Source organism: Silurus aristotelis, assembly GCF_946808225.1.
Source record: "Silurus aristotelis genome assembly, chromosome: 8".
NCBI classification, from domain to species: Eukaryota; Metazoa; Chordata; class Actinopteri; order Siluriformes; family Siluridae; genus Silurus; species Silurus aristotelis.
In genome coordinates, this window is record NC_139581.1 from 537,064 (window position 1) to 558,947 (window position 21,884).

Sequence of the window (21,884 nt, forward strand, 5' to 3'; positions counted from 1 at the left end):
CTGGGTGGGTATTAATAGAGATTATCAGGTGGGCATGTCCCTGGGTGGGTATTAATGGAGATTATCAGGTGGGCATGTCCCTGGGTGGGTATTAATGGAGATTATCAGGTGGGCATGTCCCTGGGTGGGTATTAATGGAGATTATCAGGTGGGCATGTCCCTGGGTGGGTATTAATGGAGATTATCAGGTGGGCATTAATGGAGATTATCAGCTTTTTTCATACATCAAACACTTTCACAGTACTGAAGGAAGGTATGTGCTGATAGTTTACGATTTTCAACACACATGACACACACTAAAATATCATTACACACCCTGTGTAGGTTCCCTAAGCAGGCAACACAAAGTGAGCCATCTTCTTAGGGTCCTCAAAATTCTAAAGATATGAAAGTGTGAAAAACACAATGTTCTCTCCATCTGCTTATAACACAGGGACGAGTTCATAAAGCAGAATCACCCATCAGACTTCTACAGTAACGTGAGAGTTTCGAATCAGACGAAACCCAACAGATGCTGAAGGAGAGTGAGTTTCTCTCAGAGCTGCTGATTCAACATCACACGAGACACTGAAAACCTTTCCCCACGTCACATAAATAATTAATTAAGCTTTTAAACGCTACAAAAATAACATGAAACATAATCCAAAAAAACCCTGTGTGTTTTATCTGGATGGAGATTTTCACATTAAACAGAAACTAAAGCCATTTCCTCATTTTCTGGTTCTAAATGAACAACATCTGGAGCTCTGACTCAGCACCTTCTGATTGTTCACCAGTAAAAATATAAGATTCGTATTAATATTGTAAGAATTATTATTTTATTTTATTTTTTTATCTCACAGTGTTTTACATGCACATTAACTAGGTTTTTATAGGTGCTGGTTCTCAAATCTTTAAAATAAATCCTCAGGAAGTCTTTTAGTGTCATCAGTCAGAAAGAAAAGGACACTCAGAGGCGACGTGAGATTTCAGGAAACATCTTCTGCAAGGAACTCGTCCTCAGATGTAATGAATAAAGCAAAGAAAATAAAAGCCACATTTTTGTGTTTAGTGTCCATGCATCAAAGCAAAACTCAGACCCAAATAATAATAATAATAATAATAATAATAATAATAATAATAATAATAATAATAATAATAATAATCTGTGATGTTTGTCAGGCTCAGACCACATCGCTCTGTCCAGTGTTTTAGCTTTAGTGCTCATCAGCACACGTGGGGCAGATGAAGGGCAAAAAGGCTTCCCTGAGGGGTAAAAAGGAGGGAATAAAAGTTCAAGTGCTACATTCACACCATCACCATCATCATCGCCACAGCCACGGAGAGCAGGTGAAGCTCGTTACTGCAACCTCCATCAATCAGGAACGGCTCTGGAGACTCGAACGCTGAGCCGTCTGAAGGAGGGAGATAGAGGGAAAGAGTGGAGGAGAGGGGTAGGAAGGAGGGAGAGAGTGGGGGAGAGAGTGGGAGGGGGTAAGAAGGAGGGAGAGAGTGGGTGAGAGGGGTAAGAAGGAGTGAGAGAGTGGGGGAGAGAGTGTGGGGGGGTCAGAAGGAGGGTGAGAGAGGGGGAGGGGTAAGAAGGAGGGAGAGAGTGGGGGAGAGAGTGGGGGGGACGGGTAAAAAGGAGGGAGAGAGTGGGGGAGAGAGGGGAGGGAGGGGTAAGAAGGAGGGAGAGAGTGGAGGAGAGAGTGAGGGGGAGGGGTAAGGAGGGAAAGAGTGGAGGAGAGAGTGGGGGGAGGGGTAAGAAGGAGGGAAAGAGTGGAGGAGAGAGTTGGGGGAGGGGTAAGAAGGAGGGAGAGAGTGGGGGAGAGAGTGGGCGGAGGGGTAAGAAGGAGGGAGAGAGTGGGGGAGAGAGTGAGGGGGAGGGGTAAGAAGGAGGGAGAGAGTGGGGGAGAGAGTGAGGGGGAGGGGTAAGAAGGAGGGAGAGAGTGGGGGAGAGAGTGAGGGGGAGGGGTAAGAAGGAGGGAGAGAGTGGGGGAGAGAGTGAGGGGAAGGGGTAAGAAGGAGGGAGAGAGTGGGGGAGAGAGTGAGGGGGAGGGGTAAGAAGGAGGGAGAGAGTGGGGGAGAGAGTGAGGGGGAGGGGTAAGAAGGAGGGAGAGAGTGGGGGAGAGAGTGAGGGGGAGGGGTAAGAAGGAGGGAGAGAGTGGGGGAGAGAGTGAGGGGGAGGGGTAAGAAGGAGGGAGAGAGTGGGGGAGAGAGTGAGGGGGAGGGGTAAGAAGGAGGGAGAGAGTGGGGGAGAGAGTGAGGGGGAGGGGTAAGAAGGAGGGAGAGAGTGGGGAGAGAGTGAGGGGGAGGGGTAAGAAGGAGGGAGAGAGTGGGGGAGAGAGTGAGGGGGAGGGGTAAGAAGGAGGGAGAGAGTGGGTTGAAGCTGAGATGTTAAACTGTAATCTCGGGAACTTTGTGGTGTGTTTGATGCAGAGAACTGAGACAGGAACTCACCTGCTGGTTTGACATAAACCTTCAGCTTCAGACAGGGTTTTCCAGCGTGATTGGGGTGAGGAGACGCTGAAACAAACAGCAAATGATCACAATTACCAGCAGCACGTACTGGTGATTAGATCTCTGATAGTAATGTGTTACTGATACGTGATGGTTTCCATGGTAACAGTTGGTTACAGGGATGTAAACAGCAAACACCACTGATAATAATCACATCTTCTTGTAAGATGATTTTGTATGATGTAGAAAAAAGTCTCCAGTTTCAGTGCTTTGCAACACAGTTTTCCTCAGGACAGAGGAGTTTACAGGAACATTTCAAACCTTCAGAACCAATCATTTTTTTTGGAAATTGAGCAGTGAGGGCTTCCTATGAGCCGCAGTCCAGATGGAACTGTATGGTGTTGGAGTGTGGAATGGTTGTCGTGGTGGTTCAGGATTAATTTCACTTTCTGGAATCTTCACTGCTCCAAAACAACCTGAACCATTAAACTTCCACCTGCATGTGTGAGTGTGGGGGTGAAGGAGTCTGATCACATCTTCTCTCCTGTTCTCCATATTACACTTTCTTCCACTCATTTACTGTTTTTTATATATATACACACATACACAGTGAGGAAAATAAGTATTTGAACACTCTGCTATTTTGCAAGTTCTCCCACTTAGAAATCATGGAGGGTCTGAAATTGTCATCGTAGGTGCATGTCCACTGTGAGAGACATAATCTAAAAAAAAAAATCCAGAAATCACAATATATGATTTTTAAACTATTTATTTGTATGATACAGCTGCAAATAAGTATTTGAACACCTGTCTATCAGCTAGAATTCTGACCCTCAAAGACCTGTTAGTCTGCCTTTAAAATGTCCACCTCCACTACATTTATTATCCTAAATTAGATGCACCTGTTTGAGGTCGTTAGCTGCATAAAGACACCTGTCCACCCCATACAATCAGTAAGAATCCAACTACTAACATGGCCAAGACCAAAGAGCTGTCCAAAGACACTAGAGACAAAATTGTACACCTCCACAAGGATGGAAAGGGCTACGGGGAAATTGCCAAGCAGCTTGGTGAAAAAAGGTCCACTGTTGGAGCAATCATTAGAAAATGGAAGAAGCTAAACATGACTGTCAATCGCCCTCGGACTGGGGCTCCATGCAAGATCTCACCTCGTGGGGTCTCAATGAACCTAAGGAAGGTGAGAAATCAGCCCAGAACTACACGGGAGGAGCTGGTCAATGACCTGAAAAGAGCTGGGACCACCGTTTCCAAGGTTACTGTTGGTAATACACTAAGACGTCATGGTTTGAAATCATGCATGGCACGGAAGGTTCCCCTGCTTAAACCAGCACATGTCCAGGCACGTCTTAAGTTTGCCAATGACCATTTGGATGATCCAGAAGAGTCATGGGAGAAAGTCATGTGGTCAGATGAGACCAAAATAGAACTTTTGGGTCATAATTCCACTAAACGTGTTTGGAGAAAGAAGAATGATGAGTACCATCCCAAGAACACCATCCCTACTTCGAAGCATGGGGGTGGTAGCATCATGCTTTGGGAGTGTTTTTCTGCACATGGGACAGGGAGACTGCACTGTATTAAGGAGAAGATGACCGGGGCCATGTATTGCGAGATTTTGGGGAACAACCTCCTTCCCTCAGTTAGAGCATTGAAGATGGGTCGAGGCTGGGTCTTCCAACATGACAATGACCCGAAGCACACAGCCAGGATAACCAAGGAGTGGCTCTGTAAGAAGCATATCAAGGTTCTGGCGTGGCCTAGCCAGTCTCCAGACCTAAACCCAATAGAGAATCTTTGGAGGGAGCTTAAACTCTGTGTTTCTCAGCGACAGGCCAGAAACCTGACTGATCTAGAGAAGATCTGTGTGGAGGAGTGGGCCATAATCCCTCCTGCAGTGTGTGCAAACCTGGTGAAAAACTACAGGAAACGTTTGACCTCTGTAATTGCAAACAAAGGCTCCTGTTCCAAATATTAACATTGACTTTCTCAGGTGTTCAAATACTTATTTGCAGCTGTATCATACAAATAAATAGTTAAAAAATCATATATTGTGAGTTCTGGATTTTTTTTTAGATTATGTCTCTCACAGTGGACATGCACCTACGATGACAATTTCAGACCCTCCATGATTTCTAAGTGGGAGAACTTGCAAAATAGCAGAGTGTTCAAATACTTATTTTCCTCACTGTATATGTGTGTGTGTGTGTGTGTGTGTGTGTGTGTGTGCGTGTGTGTGTGTGTGTGTGTGTGTGTATAAATAATGAATGATGATAGTGAAGACAGTACAAATGTATGAATATCAGTATGAATGGCAGTGGAAAAGAGGATTTTTTTTTCTCTTTTTCTTTCTTTCATCTAAACTTTTAAACATTTATTTATTTCCTTCTGTTGAACAGTTACATTTCTTTTATTTTCACACTTTCTCACATTTTTCTTTTTTCATTCTGTTGCTCAGTTTCTCCATTATTTATTTTCCTTTCCTGATCCCTCTCTCCCGATCCTCCTCTCACTTATCCCTCTCTCCTCCATTCTTAACTCTTATATCCTTCTCTTCTTTACCCCTTTCTCCTCCATCCTCCTCTCTCCTTCATCCGCTATGTTTCTCCATCTGCTATGTTTCTCCTCCATCCTCCTCTCTCCTATTCAGTAGTGATGTGTTTCATGTAAAAATAAATGTTTCATGTGTGTGTTTTGTTGTTCATGTGTAAAACAGCAGCTGACTAAACAAAATCTCCTGCCAAATATCTTCATCCTTATCATCATTCTCCTCCTCCTCCCCCTCACAGCGTGGTGTATTCAGCACCAGTGGGTCCAAATAAAGGCGAAAATGGTTATTACTATAAATGACTCTGAGTCGATACTCGGACGTGAGCGGAATGACGGAGCGAAATGCGAAAGACGATCAGATCCGATCCCACTCTTTTTTCCTCCTGTTGTAATTTAGCAAGAGGAAGAAGTGCATGATGGGATGTTTTAAATGACAGCAGCCAGGCTTGAGAAGGTCAGAGCAACTTGGCCCAGATGGAACACATATTAGAGTCTTATTGTTGATCTGATTGTGAAGAGGTCAGACGTTCTCACGGGTGTGAAGTGATTTCCTCCGGGGAGTCTGACTGCAGGGACGGACCATAAATCAGACAAACAATCAGACACACGTCACCATAAAAAAATACTCAAGTGTTTCCTCTTTTACTGTTTTAAACACAAACAGTACAGAAGTCGAGATGGTGCTGATCTAATGTGTGGGTTGCTATTGGACCCGACATCAGCAAGTGAAAAGTGAATTGGATTTAAAGGGAAACAGATTGGATATCAGATCCTGTAGATTTGAAATGTAATATATTTGTGGAAACAGGAAGCTCTGAGATACGAGATCTGAGCTTCTCCTGTTAGAATTCGAGTTTGCTACTTTTTTTTTTACTTCATATTTATTACATTTATGGAGATTCAGTGTGGGAGAGTGGGCGGAGTTCCAAAGATTATGTGCATTGTGATGTAATATAGTGGGCGGAGTTCCAAAGATTATGTGCATTGTGATGTAATATAGTGGGCGGGGTTCCAAAGATTATGTGCATTATGATGCAATATAGTGGGCGGAGTTCCAAAGATTATGTGCATTATGATGTAATATAGTGGGCGGAGTTCCAAAGATTATGTGCATTATGATGTAATATAGTGTGCGGAGTCTCAAAGATTGTGTGCGTTATGATGTCAGTGGTGGGTGGTCAGGGTCAGCAAATCTTTCTCTGCTGGCCTAAATACTTTCAGAATCTATCTTGAATCTACTCTCTTCTGATAGGGTAGGATTCTAACTTTGTTCATCTATTTAACTCAGTTGATTCTAGAGTGTTGGTCTGTGCTTATTGTTTTTTTTAAGGTGATTAATCAAGGGTATTTTCAGTCTCAGACCGGTATCACTTCTCTCCTTTCTTTCAAAATCTCTGGAACGCACTGTTTTTAACCAACTGTCTGTCTGTCTCTCACAGAACAACCTCATGAGTCTGGGTTCAAAGCGGCACATTCCACAGATACGCCCTTTTGGCTGTTTCTGAGAAACTGCATGCTGCTCGATCAGCCAAGCTGTCATCTGTACTTATCTTCCCGGACCTTTCAACAGCATTTGACACAGTCAACCACAAGACTCTTTTGTCAACCCTCAAGAGCCTTGGTATCCACGGAACAGCATGGGAATGCTTTGCTTCCTACCTGGAAGGTTGCTCATACCAGGTAACATGGTTACATGTAACATCTGCCCCCTGCAGACTCACCACAAGGCTTGGTACTTGGTCCCCTCCTTTTCTCCCTCTATACCCACTCCGTTGGTGAAGTCATATCCTCACATGGGTTTTCTTACCACTGCTATGCAGATGACACTCAACTGATCTTTTCTTTTCCTCCATCATATACCACAGCTTCCGCTCGGATCTCAGCATGCTTGACAGACATATCTTCATGGATGAGTGCTCACCAACTAAAATTCAACCCCAGCAAAACAGAACTGCTGGTCATCCCAGGTGATTCATCTCCAGGTCAAGATCTCCAAATAACACTTCATGACTCTCTGCTCTCCCCTTCAGCCACTGCTCGTAACCTTGGGGTAACTATGGACAATGAACTGTCCTTCTTCCCAAATGTCGCTAATGTTGCTCGTTCTTGTCGATTTCTTCTCTACAACATCCAAAGGATTCGACCATTTCTCTCCACACAGGCTGCCCAGGTTCTTGTTCAGTCTCTTGTCATTTCAAGACTTGACTACTGCAGCTCTCTGCTGGCAGGTCTTCCCCTGAATGCTATTCATCCACTGCAGATGATTCAAAACGCAGCTGCACGGCTTGTGTTCATCTGCCCAAGTTCTCCCACACCACCCCACTGCTGCTCCTCCACTGGCTTCCACTAGCTGCACATATCAGATTCAAAACACTGATGCTTGCCTACAAGGCCAAAAATAGAACAGCGCCATCTTACCTCAGAGACCTCATCACACCTCACACTGCACCACGCTGTCTGAGATCCTCCAGCACTGCTCCACTGGTACCACCTTCTCTCAGAATGAGAGGTAAGTACACTTCAAGGCTCTTCTCTGTTCTGGGGGTGGAGGTGGTGGAATGAACTTCCCCTAGATGTCCGTACAGCAGAGTCCCTGATTATCTTCAAGCGACGACTGAAGACCAACCTCTTCCTGAAACACTTAAATGAGCACTTTCCAAGTTTGCCTTGTAGAATTCAAGAGTTATATTTATATTAAGTTTGTAATCTTGTGTACAGTGTAGATTTATTCATTACTAGAGACTCAAAGCACTTTTGTACGTCGATCTGGATAAGGGCGTCTGATAAATGCTGTAAATGTAAATGTAAGCACTGACCTACATTTACAACCTAAATTCTAATATTTGTTCCATGAAATTGTATTAATTTATTCCATCAGTTTCTTCTCTTCATGTCGTAGTGTTTCTCTCGGCTGCACTGCTTCAGTACGTGTGTGTGGATGTTAGATTTTTTGTCCAATCAGATTTCAGATTCTCCTCACAGCTCGCTTGCTCTCCACTTCCAGACCAGTAAATACAGCCTCTGGGGGGCGCTGCACATTATGAGTCTGCATCTCTGGTGAGTAGGTTGTATGTTATTTACATTAAAATTTTTTTGTCATGTTATTAGACAAATATTGATTGTGAACTGCTCCAGATGTTGTAGGTGCACAGTTGTGGTTGTAGTGTGGAGGTTTGGAGTGTAACTGGGTTTGTTGTTTTAGTAAAATGTTTTTCACCTCCAGATGTGAAACGTCTCTCTGTAATGTCATGTTATGTTAGCATTACATTATGTTGTGGTTTTTGTATTTTATTAATGGTTTCTATAATCATGATGTGATAGTGGTGTATTAAGATGTGGATTAAGTCGAGTACGTCCTCACTGAAGGCCCAGATACCAAATACACCAGTGTATGATGTGATATAGTGAGTGAAGTTTAATTGCTCATCTGTGTTAGGCAGTAACGTGTTACCGGTAACGCATTACTTTTGACAGTAACTAATACTGTAACGCGTTACTTTTAAAAATAAAGTAACTCCGTTAGCGTGTGGTTTGTTACCCGTTACTTTATTAAATGAATGAATTTGGGCTGAAGTGTAGACTACAGTCTGACCTGCTTACAGCAGAGACACATTGTAGGATTGGTGGATGAACCACTGTAAACAGGAAGAAGACGCACTGTGGGCGTGTCTCTGTTTATTCAGGTCTGTGCAGCAGTAATGGCGAGTCGAGGCGAGAGCAAGACGAGTTTCTCAAAGTGGAAATATGATCATTATTACACTTTAGTTGAGCATAAAGACAAAAACTTTGAAGTCAAATGTAAGCTGTGTGTTTCTGGTTCGAAGCTCGTATCTACTGCGATAAACAGCAACTCCAATCTGTTGAAGCTCCTCCAGGACCTCCATGCCTGAGGAGCTAGAAGCTATGTGCTAACCCGGTGTTGTGTTCTCATACTTCAGCTGTGAAAGGAACATGTTTAAGAGCTCAACACAACAGCAGAAGCCACTTTAGTGTTTGATTGTGAATCTATTATTCAGCTTGTTTTGTTGTTTATGTCAGAAATCCTTGTGATATATTTAGTGTGTGCTGCTCTGACTTTAATATAATAGTGTTTAAAAATGACTCTGTGTTTAAGTCAGTTTTGTGTTTGTGTAGATTATAACACATAAAAGAGCATTAATGAGAACATTAAAGAAGATTCTTTAAAAAAGGAACTAAAAAGTTACTTTTAACAGTAACACATTACTTTATGGTGCAAATAATCAACAAAGTAATGGAGTTACTTTTTGAATGAAGTAACGAGTAACTGTAACTATTTGTAACTATTGTAACTATGTTTTTTTCAATCTATTTAAAATTTGCTTTAATCAGACTAATCAAATCTTTCAGTACTTTTCTAGGGAAATGTAAAAACACGTTTTTTTTTTTATTCTCCACTGGAGAATAAAAAAAAGCTGTTACAGATCCAGATTTTCTGGCTGCTGACCCGAGAAAACTCCTGCATCCATCACCGTCTTTGTTTCTTATTCAGGCGTTTAATGACACACTTCTTGCATCAGATTGTGACCTTGAGGAGCTTGAGTTGCTTCGGTGAAACTGCAACCTGAATTTTAAGAGACTGAAGCGTGCCAGAGTGAGACTAGAGAGATACCAGAGAGATACTGGAGAGATACTGGAGAGAAAAAGGAGAGATACTGGACAGAAAGAGGAGAGATAATAGAGAGATAATGAAGAGATACAGGAGATATACAGGAGAGATACAGAAAAGATACTGGAGAGATACAGGAGAGATAGAGGAAAGATAAAAAAGAGATACAGGAGAGATACTGTAGAGATAGAGGAGAGATACTGTAGAGATAGAGGAGAGATACTGGAGAGATAGATAAGAGACAAAGGAAAGATAGAGGAGAGATACAGGAGAGATACAGAAGAGATACAGAAGAAATACAGGGAGATACTGGAGAGATAGAGGAGAGATACTGGAGAGATAGAGGAAAGATGGAGAAGAAATACTGGAGAGATACAGAAGAGATAAAGGAAAGATACAGGAGATATAGAGAAGAGATAATAAAGAGATACTGCAAAGATACAGGAGAGACACTGGAGAGATAGAGGAGAGATAAAACAGAGATACAGGAAAGATAGATGAAAGAACTGGAGAGATACTGGAAAGATACAGGAGAGATACAAGAGAGATAGAGGAAATATAGAATAGAGATACAGGAGAGATGCTGGAGAGATACAGGAGAGATATAGGAAACATAGAGGAGAGATACAGGAAAGATAGAGGAGAGATAGAGGAGAGGTACAGGAGAGATAGAGGAAAGACAGGAGAGATACAGGAGAGATACTGCAGATATAGAGGAGAGATACTGGAGACATAAAGAAGAGAAACATGAGAGATACAGAAAAAATACAGTAGAAATACAGGGGAGATAGAGGAGCCATAGAGAAGAGATACAGGGGAGATAGGGGAGAGATAGAGTAGAGATACTGAAGAGCTATATGGGAGATACTAGAGAGATACAGGAGAGAAAGAGGAAAGAAATATACAAATACATTTGAGATACTGAAGAGATAGAGGAGAGATTTACTAACACCCTTGTAGCTGAATAGATCTCCACAAAATCTAGTAGAACATCTTCCCAGAAGAGTGGAGCTCATTATAACAGCACATGGGGACTGAATGTGGAATGAGATGTTCAAAAAGAGGCACATAGCAATCTAATGGTCAGGTGTCTGCAAACTTTTGATATCCTCTGAGAGGTTCTGAAACAGAATGTGCAGTGGAGTCGTGTATCTGGAGCTCTGATATGATGAACAGGGAATGGAATTAATCTAAAATATCAAACATTGTATATTTTATGCTACATCGCCGACAGGAAGTAGTTGAGATCACTGATGTCAGCATCAGGACACTTACAGATGTAGTAGTACTCGTGTCCGGGCCGAAACTCGAAGCCGAGCGAGAACGGCGTGAAAAGCTGAAACTTTTCAGAGAAGCGCAGCGGCCCGTCTATGTTCTGTGGCCTGTTGCACTCCCAGCGTTTAAAACCCCTCATGCGATGTTCGCAGGTGGCGTAGCCTTCGTGGTTGACCATAAACAGGATGTAGCGCTCCATCCGGCTGGACGGCTGTGGGTCCTCGTAGTATGGACAGTACACGTCCAGGTAGTCATTGATGTTGACAGCGACGGTGTATTCTCCGTGCCAGAACCTGTGCAGAGAATGTGAAGGTGAGCTAAGGCCTCTCCACAGGAACATGCAGCGAGAGTCATACTGCTCTATTCGTATGTGTTTCAGACGCATTACATCATCCACACAGCTGTAATTTGGGGGGGGGGGGGGCGGCGCAGAGGAGAGTGGTATAACATAGAGGGACATAGAGTAGTGGGGTATAACAAAGAGGGGTATAGAGTTGTGGGGTATAATGGAGGGGGGCATAGTGAAGTGGGGTATAACAGAGAGGGGTATAGAGTAGTGGGGTATAAAGGAGAGGGGTATAATTGGGGGGGGGGGGGGGGGCATAGAGGAGAGGTATAATGGAGTGGGGCATTTTGGAGTTGGGCAGTAAAACATTTTGCCCAACCCAGTGGATTCCTAAACAAGGAGATCATGTTGAAGAGCAGGTTTTAGAACCAGATCATAAATCAGAGAACTAACACACTGCATACTCCATGCTGAGGGACGAATCCGAGGCAGAATACACAGCACAGTACAGTGTTTACCCCTGGAGTGTAACAGCCCACAAAACAGGGGTAGAATCAATTCAACTACAACTAGAATCTTTACCCAACATCCCATAGTCCCACTTACAGGTCGATTTAATATTCAGGAGATTAGAAAATTTATGTTTTCACTTATACTATAGCAGCTATAACCTGGAGTTCTCATGTATCATATATCAGTGTATTATGTTGCCCTGTAACAAGGAAGCTGTTACTATGGAAACCAATAAGGAGCTAATCAAAAACCTGTTTGTGATAGAGACAGGGTCCATGGAACTATACACAAATAACACACACCTTCTGACCAATCAGAGACAAGTATGTGATATACGATGATGTAATATGTAAAAGGTGACAAAATGCTATAACTTCAGAATCAGAATTAGATTTATTTGCCAGATGTGTTCACACATGTGTCCACACACGCAAGGAATTTGGTTCCAGCTGTTGGTGACTCAAAGTATACCAACAGCTAACAATAACACAAAATGTTTTGTGGACTGTTCTGATGATGCAGCACTTATAGATATGAAGCAGGGAATATCATTATAGTAAGTTGTTAATGAAGCTGAAACTGTTCCTGTGTCTGACAGTTTTGGTGAACAGAGTTCTGTAGCACCTGCCAGAAGGAAGGAGCTCAAAGATGTTGTGTCCAGGGTGCGGAGGGTCAGTAGTGATTTTTTCTGCCTGGTTTCTGGTTCTTGTATGGTACAAGTCCTGGAGAGTAGGCAGAGGAGCACCAATGATTTTTCTGCTGTTTTAACAGTTTTCTGCAGTCTGTTTCTGTCCTGTTTTGTTGCTGCTCCAAACCAGATGGTGATTGATGAGCACAGGACAGATTCAATGACGGCAGTGTAGAACTGCATCAACAGCTCCTGTGGCAGACTGTACTTCCTTAATTGGTGTAGAAAGTACATCCTCTGCTGGGCCTTTTTTAGAATCGAGTTTATGTTGCATTCCCATTTCAGGTCTTGGGAAATGGTAGTGCCCAGAAACTTGAAGGTCTCCACAGATGACACAGGGATGTTGGATATTGTAAGGTGGAGTAGTGTTGAGGGCTGTTTTCTAAAGTCCACTATCATCTTCACAGTTTTAAGTGTGTTTAGCTCTACGTTGTTCTGACTGCACAATAACACCAGCCGCTTCACCTCCTGCTGATATGCAGACTCGGTGCAGTCCAATAAGTGTTGTATCATCTGCAAAATTCAGGAGTTTACAGTTTTGTCACTGGATGTGCAGTCGGAGTTCCCCAAGGCTGCCATATGCATCCTTAAGAATGGTGTAGCAGTGATCCAGTGTGTTATTTTTTCTTGTGGGAAAATTAATATGCTGTCTGTGTTTTGGAAATGCAAGTGTTGGTTTTGCTCTGCTAAAGTCTCCAAGGATTATAAATAGAGAATCCGGGTGTTTTGCTTCATATTTGGTTTGCCAGGTTTTGCAGTGCATCACTCATGTTGGCCTGCGGTGAATAAAACGGTTTACACTTTATGAACAGTAATTCCATGTTTGGGCTGCAGTATTTATCCGCCACTGTGACATCTGTACACCAACGTTCGTTGATGTAGAAGCTTTCATTTTACCCGATATCTCCGCTACGCAATCCGCTCGGTGTAATCTGAAGCCTGAGAGAAGAAATCCGCTGTCTGAGGTTGTGACTGAGCCAAGTTTGTGTAAAACAGAGAGCAGTGGATCCTGCAAAGTCTTTGTTCCGTTAAAAAGACGTTTGTAAAAATTTCGTAAAGTTATCTCCAAGTGCAGTCTCCAAAACCAATTCTATGATGAAACAGGCTCTCACAAGGACTGTCCAAGAAAAGGAAGATCAAGAGCTACCTCTGCTGCAGAGGATACATTTATTAGAATTTCCAGCCTCAGAAACAACTCATTTACATATAAATGCTTCATAAAGTTCAAGTGTTAAACATATTTCCAACTTCCACTGTCCAGAGAAGACTGTGTGAGTCAGGACTTCATGGTCAAATTGCGGCAAAAAAAACATTATGTCTGAAGAACAACAAGCAGAAGAGACTTACTCAGACCAAGAAACACCAGGAACATTATAACAGTGGAAAACTATCCTTTGGTCTGAAGAGTGTAAATGTGAGATGTTTGGTTCTTAACAATTGTGTCTATGTTAGACGTACAGAGAGTGGACGGACGGTTCCTGAATGTGTGGCTTCCACTCTGAAGCATGGCTGAGCAGGTGCCATGGTGTGAAGGTGCTTTGCTGGTGACATTGTTGGCGATTAAGTCAGAATTGAGCAGACACTTAACCAGCATGGTGACCACAGCATTCTGCTGCAACATGCAGCCGTCCATCTGGTTTACACTTAGTGGGAGCATCTTTTCTTTTCCAACAGAACAACGACCCCAAACACACCTCTAGTTTCTGTAAGAGATATTTGTTCAAAAGGAGAGCGATGGAATGATGCATCAGATGATGTTGCCTCCATAATCACCACATCTAAATCCAGGTGAGATGGTTCATTTTCTTTTTTTAACTTGCGCTTTAACAATAAACATTGTCTCAAAATAAATAAGATGTTCTTTATAAGTGTAAGATTGTCCCTGATGAACAAGTCGGTGGAGACTGTGGTGAAGGAAAAACTCACTGAGATGCAGAAGGAAGAAACCTTGAGAGGAACCAGACTCAAGAGGGAACCTCATCCTCATCTGGGTGCCACTGAATGTCCATTTATTACAGATAAACGATGTTGAGGTGCAGTGATGGAGATCAGAGCAAACTGTAGTCCTGAGTCAGTGTAGCAGACTGTTGATATTAACTACAGTCCAAATCCTCAAAGCTCCCGATCTTACTCCGGAATTTCATGGATCTCCAGGACGTTGATGAGAAACATCTCCAGCTGCACAGAGTTGGTACTCTGTTTGTGTTAGTGTGTGTGTGTGTGTGTGTGTGTGTGTGTGTGTGTGTGTGTGTGTGTGTGTGTGTGTATAAAGCAGTTTGTGAACTAACCTATACTTGGAGATGTGTATCTGATATCACAGAGATATGAAATTACACTGCAGAGCTTCACTTTATCTTCTTAAGTATGACTAGATGGTGTTTATGATGTTCCCTGGACAATGAACAGAACATTATCATGCAAGTAACACTTTAGTCTGTCTGTCTGTCTGTCTGTCTGTCTGTCTGTCTGTCTTTTTAGTAAAAAATGAGGACCCTTTTTATTTTTTGGTGAAACCATGACATATATAACCATGACGTTTATTTATTGTGTGTTACTGAATGGACGTGTCAGTCATGTGGAGCAGATGAACATCTCCTTTGTTCTCGCCACTTTCGGAATCATACAAAACCAGACGAGGCTGAAATCACGGATCCGATATTACTCTGTGTTTTTGGAGAGTAGTTTATTCCGCTGTTCTTTTCAGGCTGAGAATACGCCTCCACCTCTCCCTCACTCTCTCCATCTCTCCCTTTCTCTCCCACTCTGCATAATCATGACCCAGATACAGGCGTATGGAGTGAGAGCGCAAGCCGTTTTCTCTCGCTGTCGCTTTCTCCGTCTCCTTTTGTGTTTCAGAACACGACGCTGCAGCACAGCTGTGAGATGTGTCGAGAGATAAAATCAGGAATCTATTTTGTGTGTGTGTGTGTGTGTGTGTGTGTGTGTGTGTGTGGGCGTTTGTTGTGATGTTACACTCGTCTATTTGGAATCTGAAAGTACACAATAAATGAAAACGTTAGAAAGTATTTCAAAGTAGATTTCTTTACATCGCAATGATGCAGGGTTTTATTTTTGATGAGACAAAACAGAAATTATGACATCACCCTCAGATATTGTGGGTGTGGTTTAAAGAGGACTGGTGAATATTGTGGATGGGATTTAGAGTGAATTGGTGAATATTGTGGGTGTGGTTTAGAGTGAATTGGTAAATATTGTGGGTAGGGTTTAGGGAGAAATGGTAAATATTGTGGGTAGGGTTTAGAGTGAATTGGTGAATATTGTGGGTGGGGTTTAGAGTGAATTGGTGAATATTGTGGGTGTGGTTTAAAGAGAACTGGTGAATATTGTGGGTGGGGTTTAGAGTCAATTGGTGAATATTGTGGGTGTGGTTTAGGGAGAAATGGTAAATATTGTGGGTGTGGTTTAAAGAGAACTGGTGAATATTGTGGGTGGGGTTTAGAGTCAATTGGTGAATATTGTGGGTGTGGTTTAGGGAGAAATGGTAAATATTGTGGGTAGGGTTTAGGGAGAAATGGTAAATATTGTGGGTGGGGTTTAGAGTGAATTGGTGAATATTGTGGAGGGGGGGGGTTTAGAGTGAATTGGTGAATATTGTGGGTGGGGTTTAGAAGGAATTGGTGAAGAGAATAGGTCATTAACATCTGCAAGCAAGCAAGGGTCATTCCCATCTTGAAGAAACCTGCTCTGGATCCATCAGACATCAACTACAGACCGGTATCACTTCTCTTCTTTCTTTCTAAATCTCTGGAATGCACTGTTTTTAACCAACTGTCTGTTCATCTCTCACAGAACAACCTCCATGATCCGAACCAGTCTGGGTTCAAAGCGGCACATTCCACAGAGACGGCCCTTTTGGCTGCTCGATCAGCCAAACTGTCATCTGTACTTATCTTCCTGGACCTTTCAGCAGCATTTGACACAATCAACCACAAGACACTTTTGTCAACCCTCAAGAGCTTCGGTATCTGCGGAACAGCATGGGAATGGTTTGCTTCCTACCTGGAAGGTCGCTCATACCAGGTAACATGGAGGGGATCCGCATCTGCCCCGTGCAGACTCACCACTGGTGTCCCACAAGGCTCTGTACTTGGTCCCCTCCTTTTGAAGTGAAGTCATATCCTCACATGGGTTTTCTTATCACTGCTATGCAGATGACACTCAACTCATCTTTTCTTTCCCTCCATCAGATACCACAGCTTCCGCTCGGATCTCAGCATGCTTGACAGACATATCTTTATGGATGAGTGCTCACCAACTAAAACTTAACCCCAGCAAAACAAAACTGCTGGTCATTCCAGGTGATTCATCTCCAGGTCAAGATCTCCAAATAACACTTCATGACTCTCTGCTCTCCCCTTTAGCCACTGCTCATAACCTTGGGGTAACTATGGACAATGAACTGTCTTTCTTCCCACATGCCGCTAATGTTGCTTGTTCTTGTCGATTTCTTCTCTATAACATCTGAAGGATTCGACCATTTCTCTCCATACAGGCTGCCCAGGTGCTTGTTCAGTCTCTTGTCATTTCAAGACTGGACTACTGCAACTCTCTGCTGGCAGGTCTTCCCCTGAATGCTATTCGTCCACTGCAAATGATCCAAAACACGACTTGTGTTTAATTAGCTCAAGTTTTCCCACCCCACCCCACTGCTACACTCCCTTCACTGGCTTCCAGTAGCTGCACGTATCAGATTCAAAACACTAATGCTTGCCTACAAGGCCAAAAATGGACCAGCACCATCTTACCTCAGTGACCTCATCACATCTCGCACACATCTCGAGGTGGTGGAATGAACTTCACCTAGATGTCTGTACAGCAGAGTCCCTGACTATCTTTAAGTGACGACTGAAGACCTACCTCTTCCTGAAATACCTAAATTAGCACTTTCCAAGTTTGTAGAATTCGAGTTATATTTATATTAAGTTTGTAATCTTGTGTACAGTGTAGATTTATTCATTACTAGAGATTTAAAGCACTTTTGTACGTCGCTCTGGATAAGGGAGTCTGCTAAATGCCGCAAATGTAAATGTAAATGTGAATATAGTGGGTGTGGTTAAGAGAGAACCGATATTTTTAAAATAAAAAAAACTGAAAGATCACGTCCATAAGTATTCAGATGCTTTAATCAGTATTAGATGCTCCTTTGGCAGCAATTACAGTTTCGACTCTTTTTTGGTTCTGAAGCTACTTACATATCTGGATTAGTTGATTTTCTGCCATTCTTCTGGGCAAATCTTTTCTGTCTGGAGAAGATTGGATGAGGAGCATCAATGGTCACTTACTTTCAGGTTTTTCCAGAGATGTTCAATAAGGTTCAGGTCAGATCTCTGGCTGGCCACTCTAGGACATTCCTAATCATCGTTCCTAATTCACTCCTGTGTTGTCTTGGCTGTGTGTTTAGGTTCTTTATTATGTAGGAAGGTGAACCTTCTGCCCAGACTGAGGCCCTGAGTGCTGTGAAACAGGTTTTCATTGAGGAGATCTCTGTACTTTACCCCATTCAGCTTTCCCTCAACCCTGACCAGTCTTTCAGCTGCTGCTGCAAAAAAAAACCCACAGCATGATGCTGCCTCCACCATGTTTCACTGTGGGATGGTTTTGGGCAGGTGATGAGGGGTACCTGGCTTCCTCCAGACATAACATTTATAACAGAGGCCAAATCTTAGAATCTTGTTCCTCACAGTCTGAGAGTCCTTTAGTGGGCTTGCATGGATTTTGTGCTGAGAAGTTTCAGTCAAGCCACTCGTCCATAAAGCCCAGATTGGTGTAGCCTGGCAGTGATGGATGCCCTTCTGGAACTTTGTCCATCTCCACCAGCTCTTAGAAGAGTCCTGGTTGTGCCACACTGTGCTCTTGGGAATCTTCCAGTGCAGCAGAATGTTTTTGTAGCCTTCTCCATATCTGTGGCTTACAAAAATCCTGTTTTTCCAAATCATGTCATCAATCAACTGTCCCACAGGTAGACTCCAGTCAAGGTGTAGAAACATCGCAGCAACGATCAATAAAAAAACGGGAGGCACATGAGCTGATTTTCAAGTGTTGTTGGAAAAGGGTCGGGATGCTTTCTATTTCTTTGGTTTCTCCATATTTCTCTCTCTCTCTCTCTCTCTCTCTCTCTCTCTCTCTCTCTCTCTCTCCACTCAATGAGTTGTACTAATAATCTGATAATCACTTATTCCCTAAACTGCAGGATTAAACAATTCGGATTCTCGGCTGTGCTCCATTTGAAGTGTGGTTCCCAACGTACGGAGCACTTACACGCACTAAACTCCTGCCTGGCGTTATCAGTATTAGCTTAATGAGCTGATTAGCAGTCTCTCGTCTCCTTCCAGCACTGGGGCTCGTTACTGCGTTACTCACACAGGGACTGAATCCTGTCTTCCTCTGGTTCAACAAACACTCACTCACCCAGCGTGGGAATCCCCGAGGCAGCGCTAATCACGTTATATGTGAAATCTCCACCTTTTGTGTGTGTGTGTGTGTGTGTGTGTGTGTGTGTGTGAAGAACCCAGAAAATTCCTCAGCTTCAGGAATCCCAGTCTTGAGAAACAGGACAGGAAAAGTGATTATTTTGTTACCCGCAACTTTTTATCTCTCTGAAACTAAGGACTTCTTCTAGAAACATTATGAGGAATGTTCTTTTTTTCTTGTATAAACTTTAACATTCTATTTTTAAACTTTTAAACACAGTAAATACAGGACTCGGGGTGTCGCGTCGCGTCCATGTGTCTCCTCTGTCCTGACAATCTGATATGATATGAGTTATTATTAAAGTCAGGGGTGGGGCAGAGTGGAGAGGGGTGGGGTGGGATGGGGTGGCCTCAGGAGATGGTTTTGAGAATGAAAGATGTTTTCTAGCATTATGAGTTTTTGATGTTTGGGCGTTGAGCTCGAGGGAAAAGCAGTCAGAGAGGTGAATAAAGTACAAAAGCCACTCTGCTAACTTTCATCTGCAGTTTCATCAAGGTCACAGAGAAGCTTCAATAAAACACTCACACACTCACTGAGGATCAGGAGTTCTGTAGGTGACTTTCACACTCCAATAAACTCCAATAAACTCCAATACACTCCAATATACTCCACTCAGGAAAATAACACACTACTGCTCCACACCTCTGGGGTTCACTGCTTACTTTCAACTCCATAATTTCTACTTCCCTAAGTCCACTTCCACACGCCCACACATCCACTTCCACACGTCCACTTCCCTACAGTACTATTATATTGGTGTGTGTGTGTGTGTGTGTGTGTGTGTGTGTGTGTGTTTGATCTCAGACAGCAGGGTGAGCGCTCAGCTGTAAATGATTTATTCGGTGACTCCGGCTCCTTTTGGCTCCTCCGTGTTTAATATTTCCTTTTGATGTTCATTAATTAGTTTTGCTGGCTCGGCCCTTTTCCTCCTTTTCTCGCTTTCTCTCCTTCTCTCTCTTTCCATCTTTCTCTCTCTTTCTCTCTCTCTCTCTCTTTCTCTCTGTCATTTGCTCTCTCTTTCTTCTGTCTTCTCTATCTTCCTCTCCATCGCTGTCTTCATCTCTCTTTGAATTTCTTCACCTCTCCCTCATCTGTCGCTCTTACATCTTCTCTCATATCTTCACATTTTCTTACTCTCCATCTCTCTCTCCATCTGTCCCTCCAGCTCCCCCCTCATTCATTAGTTAATTAGCGCTCAGAATGAGGTCGCTCTGTTTCTGTAGTAAAGCCTTTTCCACAGAATTAAAGAAAATGGATGACGGTAAGAAAAAAGAAGCCGCTGAGGGATTTAACGGCATGTTATAAACGCCTCGGAGAGTGTGTGTGTGTGTGTGTGTGTGTGTGTGTGTGTGTGTGTGCTGTAATTAAATTGAGTGATGAAACCGTACTGAAAGTGTAATTAAATGCGATGCGCAGACGCTCGGTGCTGATTGACGGACAGTCGAGTGGGATTATATGCTCACGTGTCTGATAAATGTCTGATCATCTCCCTGATGTTCTGAAGAGCTGTCAGGGTGCATCATATCTCCTCAGACAGGAAGTGTGTGCTCAGACTAAACCACACACACACACACACACACATGCATATAAACACACACATGCATATACACACACACGTACACACACATATACACACACACACGCGCATATATATATATATACACACACACACACACACACACACACACACACACACGCATATATACACACATATACGCACACACTGGATTATAAATAGGAACTCAGTGACATCACACTGATAAAATCTCAGTCAGTAAATAATTCAAATCCAAATTAAACAGAACAATCAAGACTCCATGTGCTGATCTTCACACCTCCACTGTATTACAGTCACATCTCCTAGCTGAAGAAAACATCTCACAACTCTTCTCCTTCCTCTCACAGCTCCTCCAACTTTTCACAGCTCTTCTCTTTTTCCCACCCACTCTTAACTTAAACTAATTAATGGAATTACAATAAGGGGGCACTTTATTAGGAACACCTACATACTCATGCTGAAACCCGTGCAGATACGAGCAGCAGCTTCACGAGGAATTTTCACACACTTCTGTCTTTACTCTTCTGCAAACAGAAAGGAAGAGCTTTTTTTTACATCATCTACACTTTAGCACAGTGAAATTCTTTCCTCACATGCCCCAGCTTGTTAGGAGGTCAGGGTCAGAGCACCTGGTCAGCCATGGTACAGCGCTCCTGGAGCAGAGAGAATTAGGGGCCTTAATCAAGGGCCCAACAGTGACAACCCACAACCTTTCACTCAGTGGCCTAGAGATTTAACCTTTGAGCTTCCACTTTCCAGAAACACACAGAAACACCTTGTTGAACAATGAAATGGAGGCCCACCAGACTGGTTCTGTTGACTGAAAGGCTACAGTAACTCCTACAACCACAGAAAACCATCTCAACATGTTTAACCTAGAGGCTGATGAACCACATAAAGAGCAGATGATAAGAGATGGTATAGTGAAGATTGTGTGAGATGGTGTGTTGGAGATGTCATGAGATGGTGCGGGATGGTGTGGTGAAGATGGTGTGACATGGTATGGTTGAGATGTGGTGGTGAAGATGTGGTGTTGGTGTTGTTGAGATGGTGTAGTGGAGATGGTGTAGTGGAGATGGTGTGGGATGCTGTGGTGGAGATGGTGTGAGATGGTAATGTGGAAAATGTGTAAGATGGAGTGGGATGGTGTGAGATGGTGTGGTGGAGATGGTGTGGGATGCTGTGGTGAAAATGGTGTAAAATGGTGTGAGATGGTGTAGTAGAGATGGTGTGAGATGGAATTGTGGAGATGGTATGGGATGCTGTAGTGGAGATGGTGTATAATGGTGTAAGATGGTGTGGTGGAGATGGTGTGGAGATGCTGTGGTGGAGATGGTGTAGTGGTGTCTTCTCAGCAAATTTTGGTCATTAATAATAATTAAACATGCTTTGAATTCCATACAATGTTATAGAACTGTTGCTGATTATGTGCATGGGT

The 21,884-nt window shown here is 43.1% G+C and overlaps 1 protein-coding gene across 1 annotated transcript in view; it reads right to left on the minus strand.

Annotated features, from left to right (window-relative positions):
• Positions 1 to 795: 795 nt before the first annotated feature.
• The window catches only part of efna2a (ephrin-A2a), an 81,214-nt gene continuing 60,125 nt past the window's right edge, over positions 796 to 21,884 (minus strand). Inside the window, exons 2-4 of the mRNA XM_083548180.1 lie at positions 10,910 to 11,202; positions 2,440 to 2,505; positions 796 to 1,394 (exon numbers count right to left, since the gene is read on the minus strand). Of these exons, the coding sequence (XP_083404306.1) occupies positions 1,288 to 1,394; positions 2,440 to 2,505; positions 10,910 to 11,202 (466 nt within the window). The 3' untranslated portion in view covers positions 796 to 1,287. The remainder of the gene's footprint in view (positions 1,395 to 2,439; positions 2,506 to 10,909; positions 11,203 to 21,884) is intronic.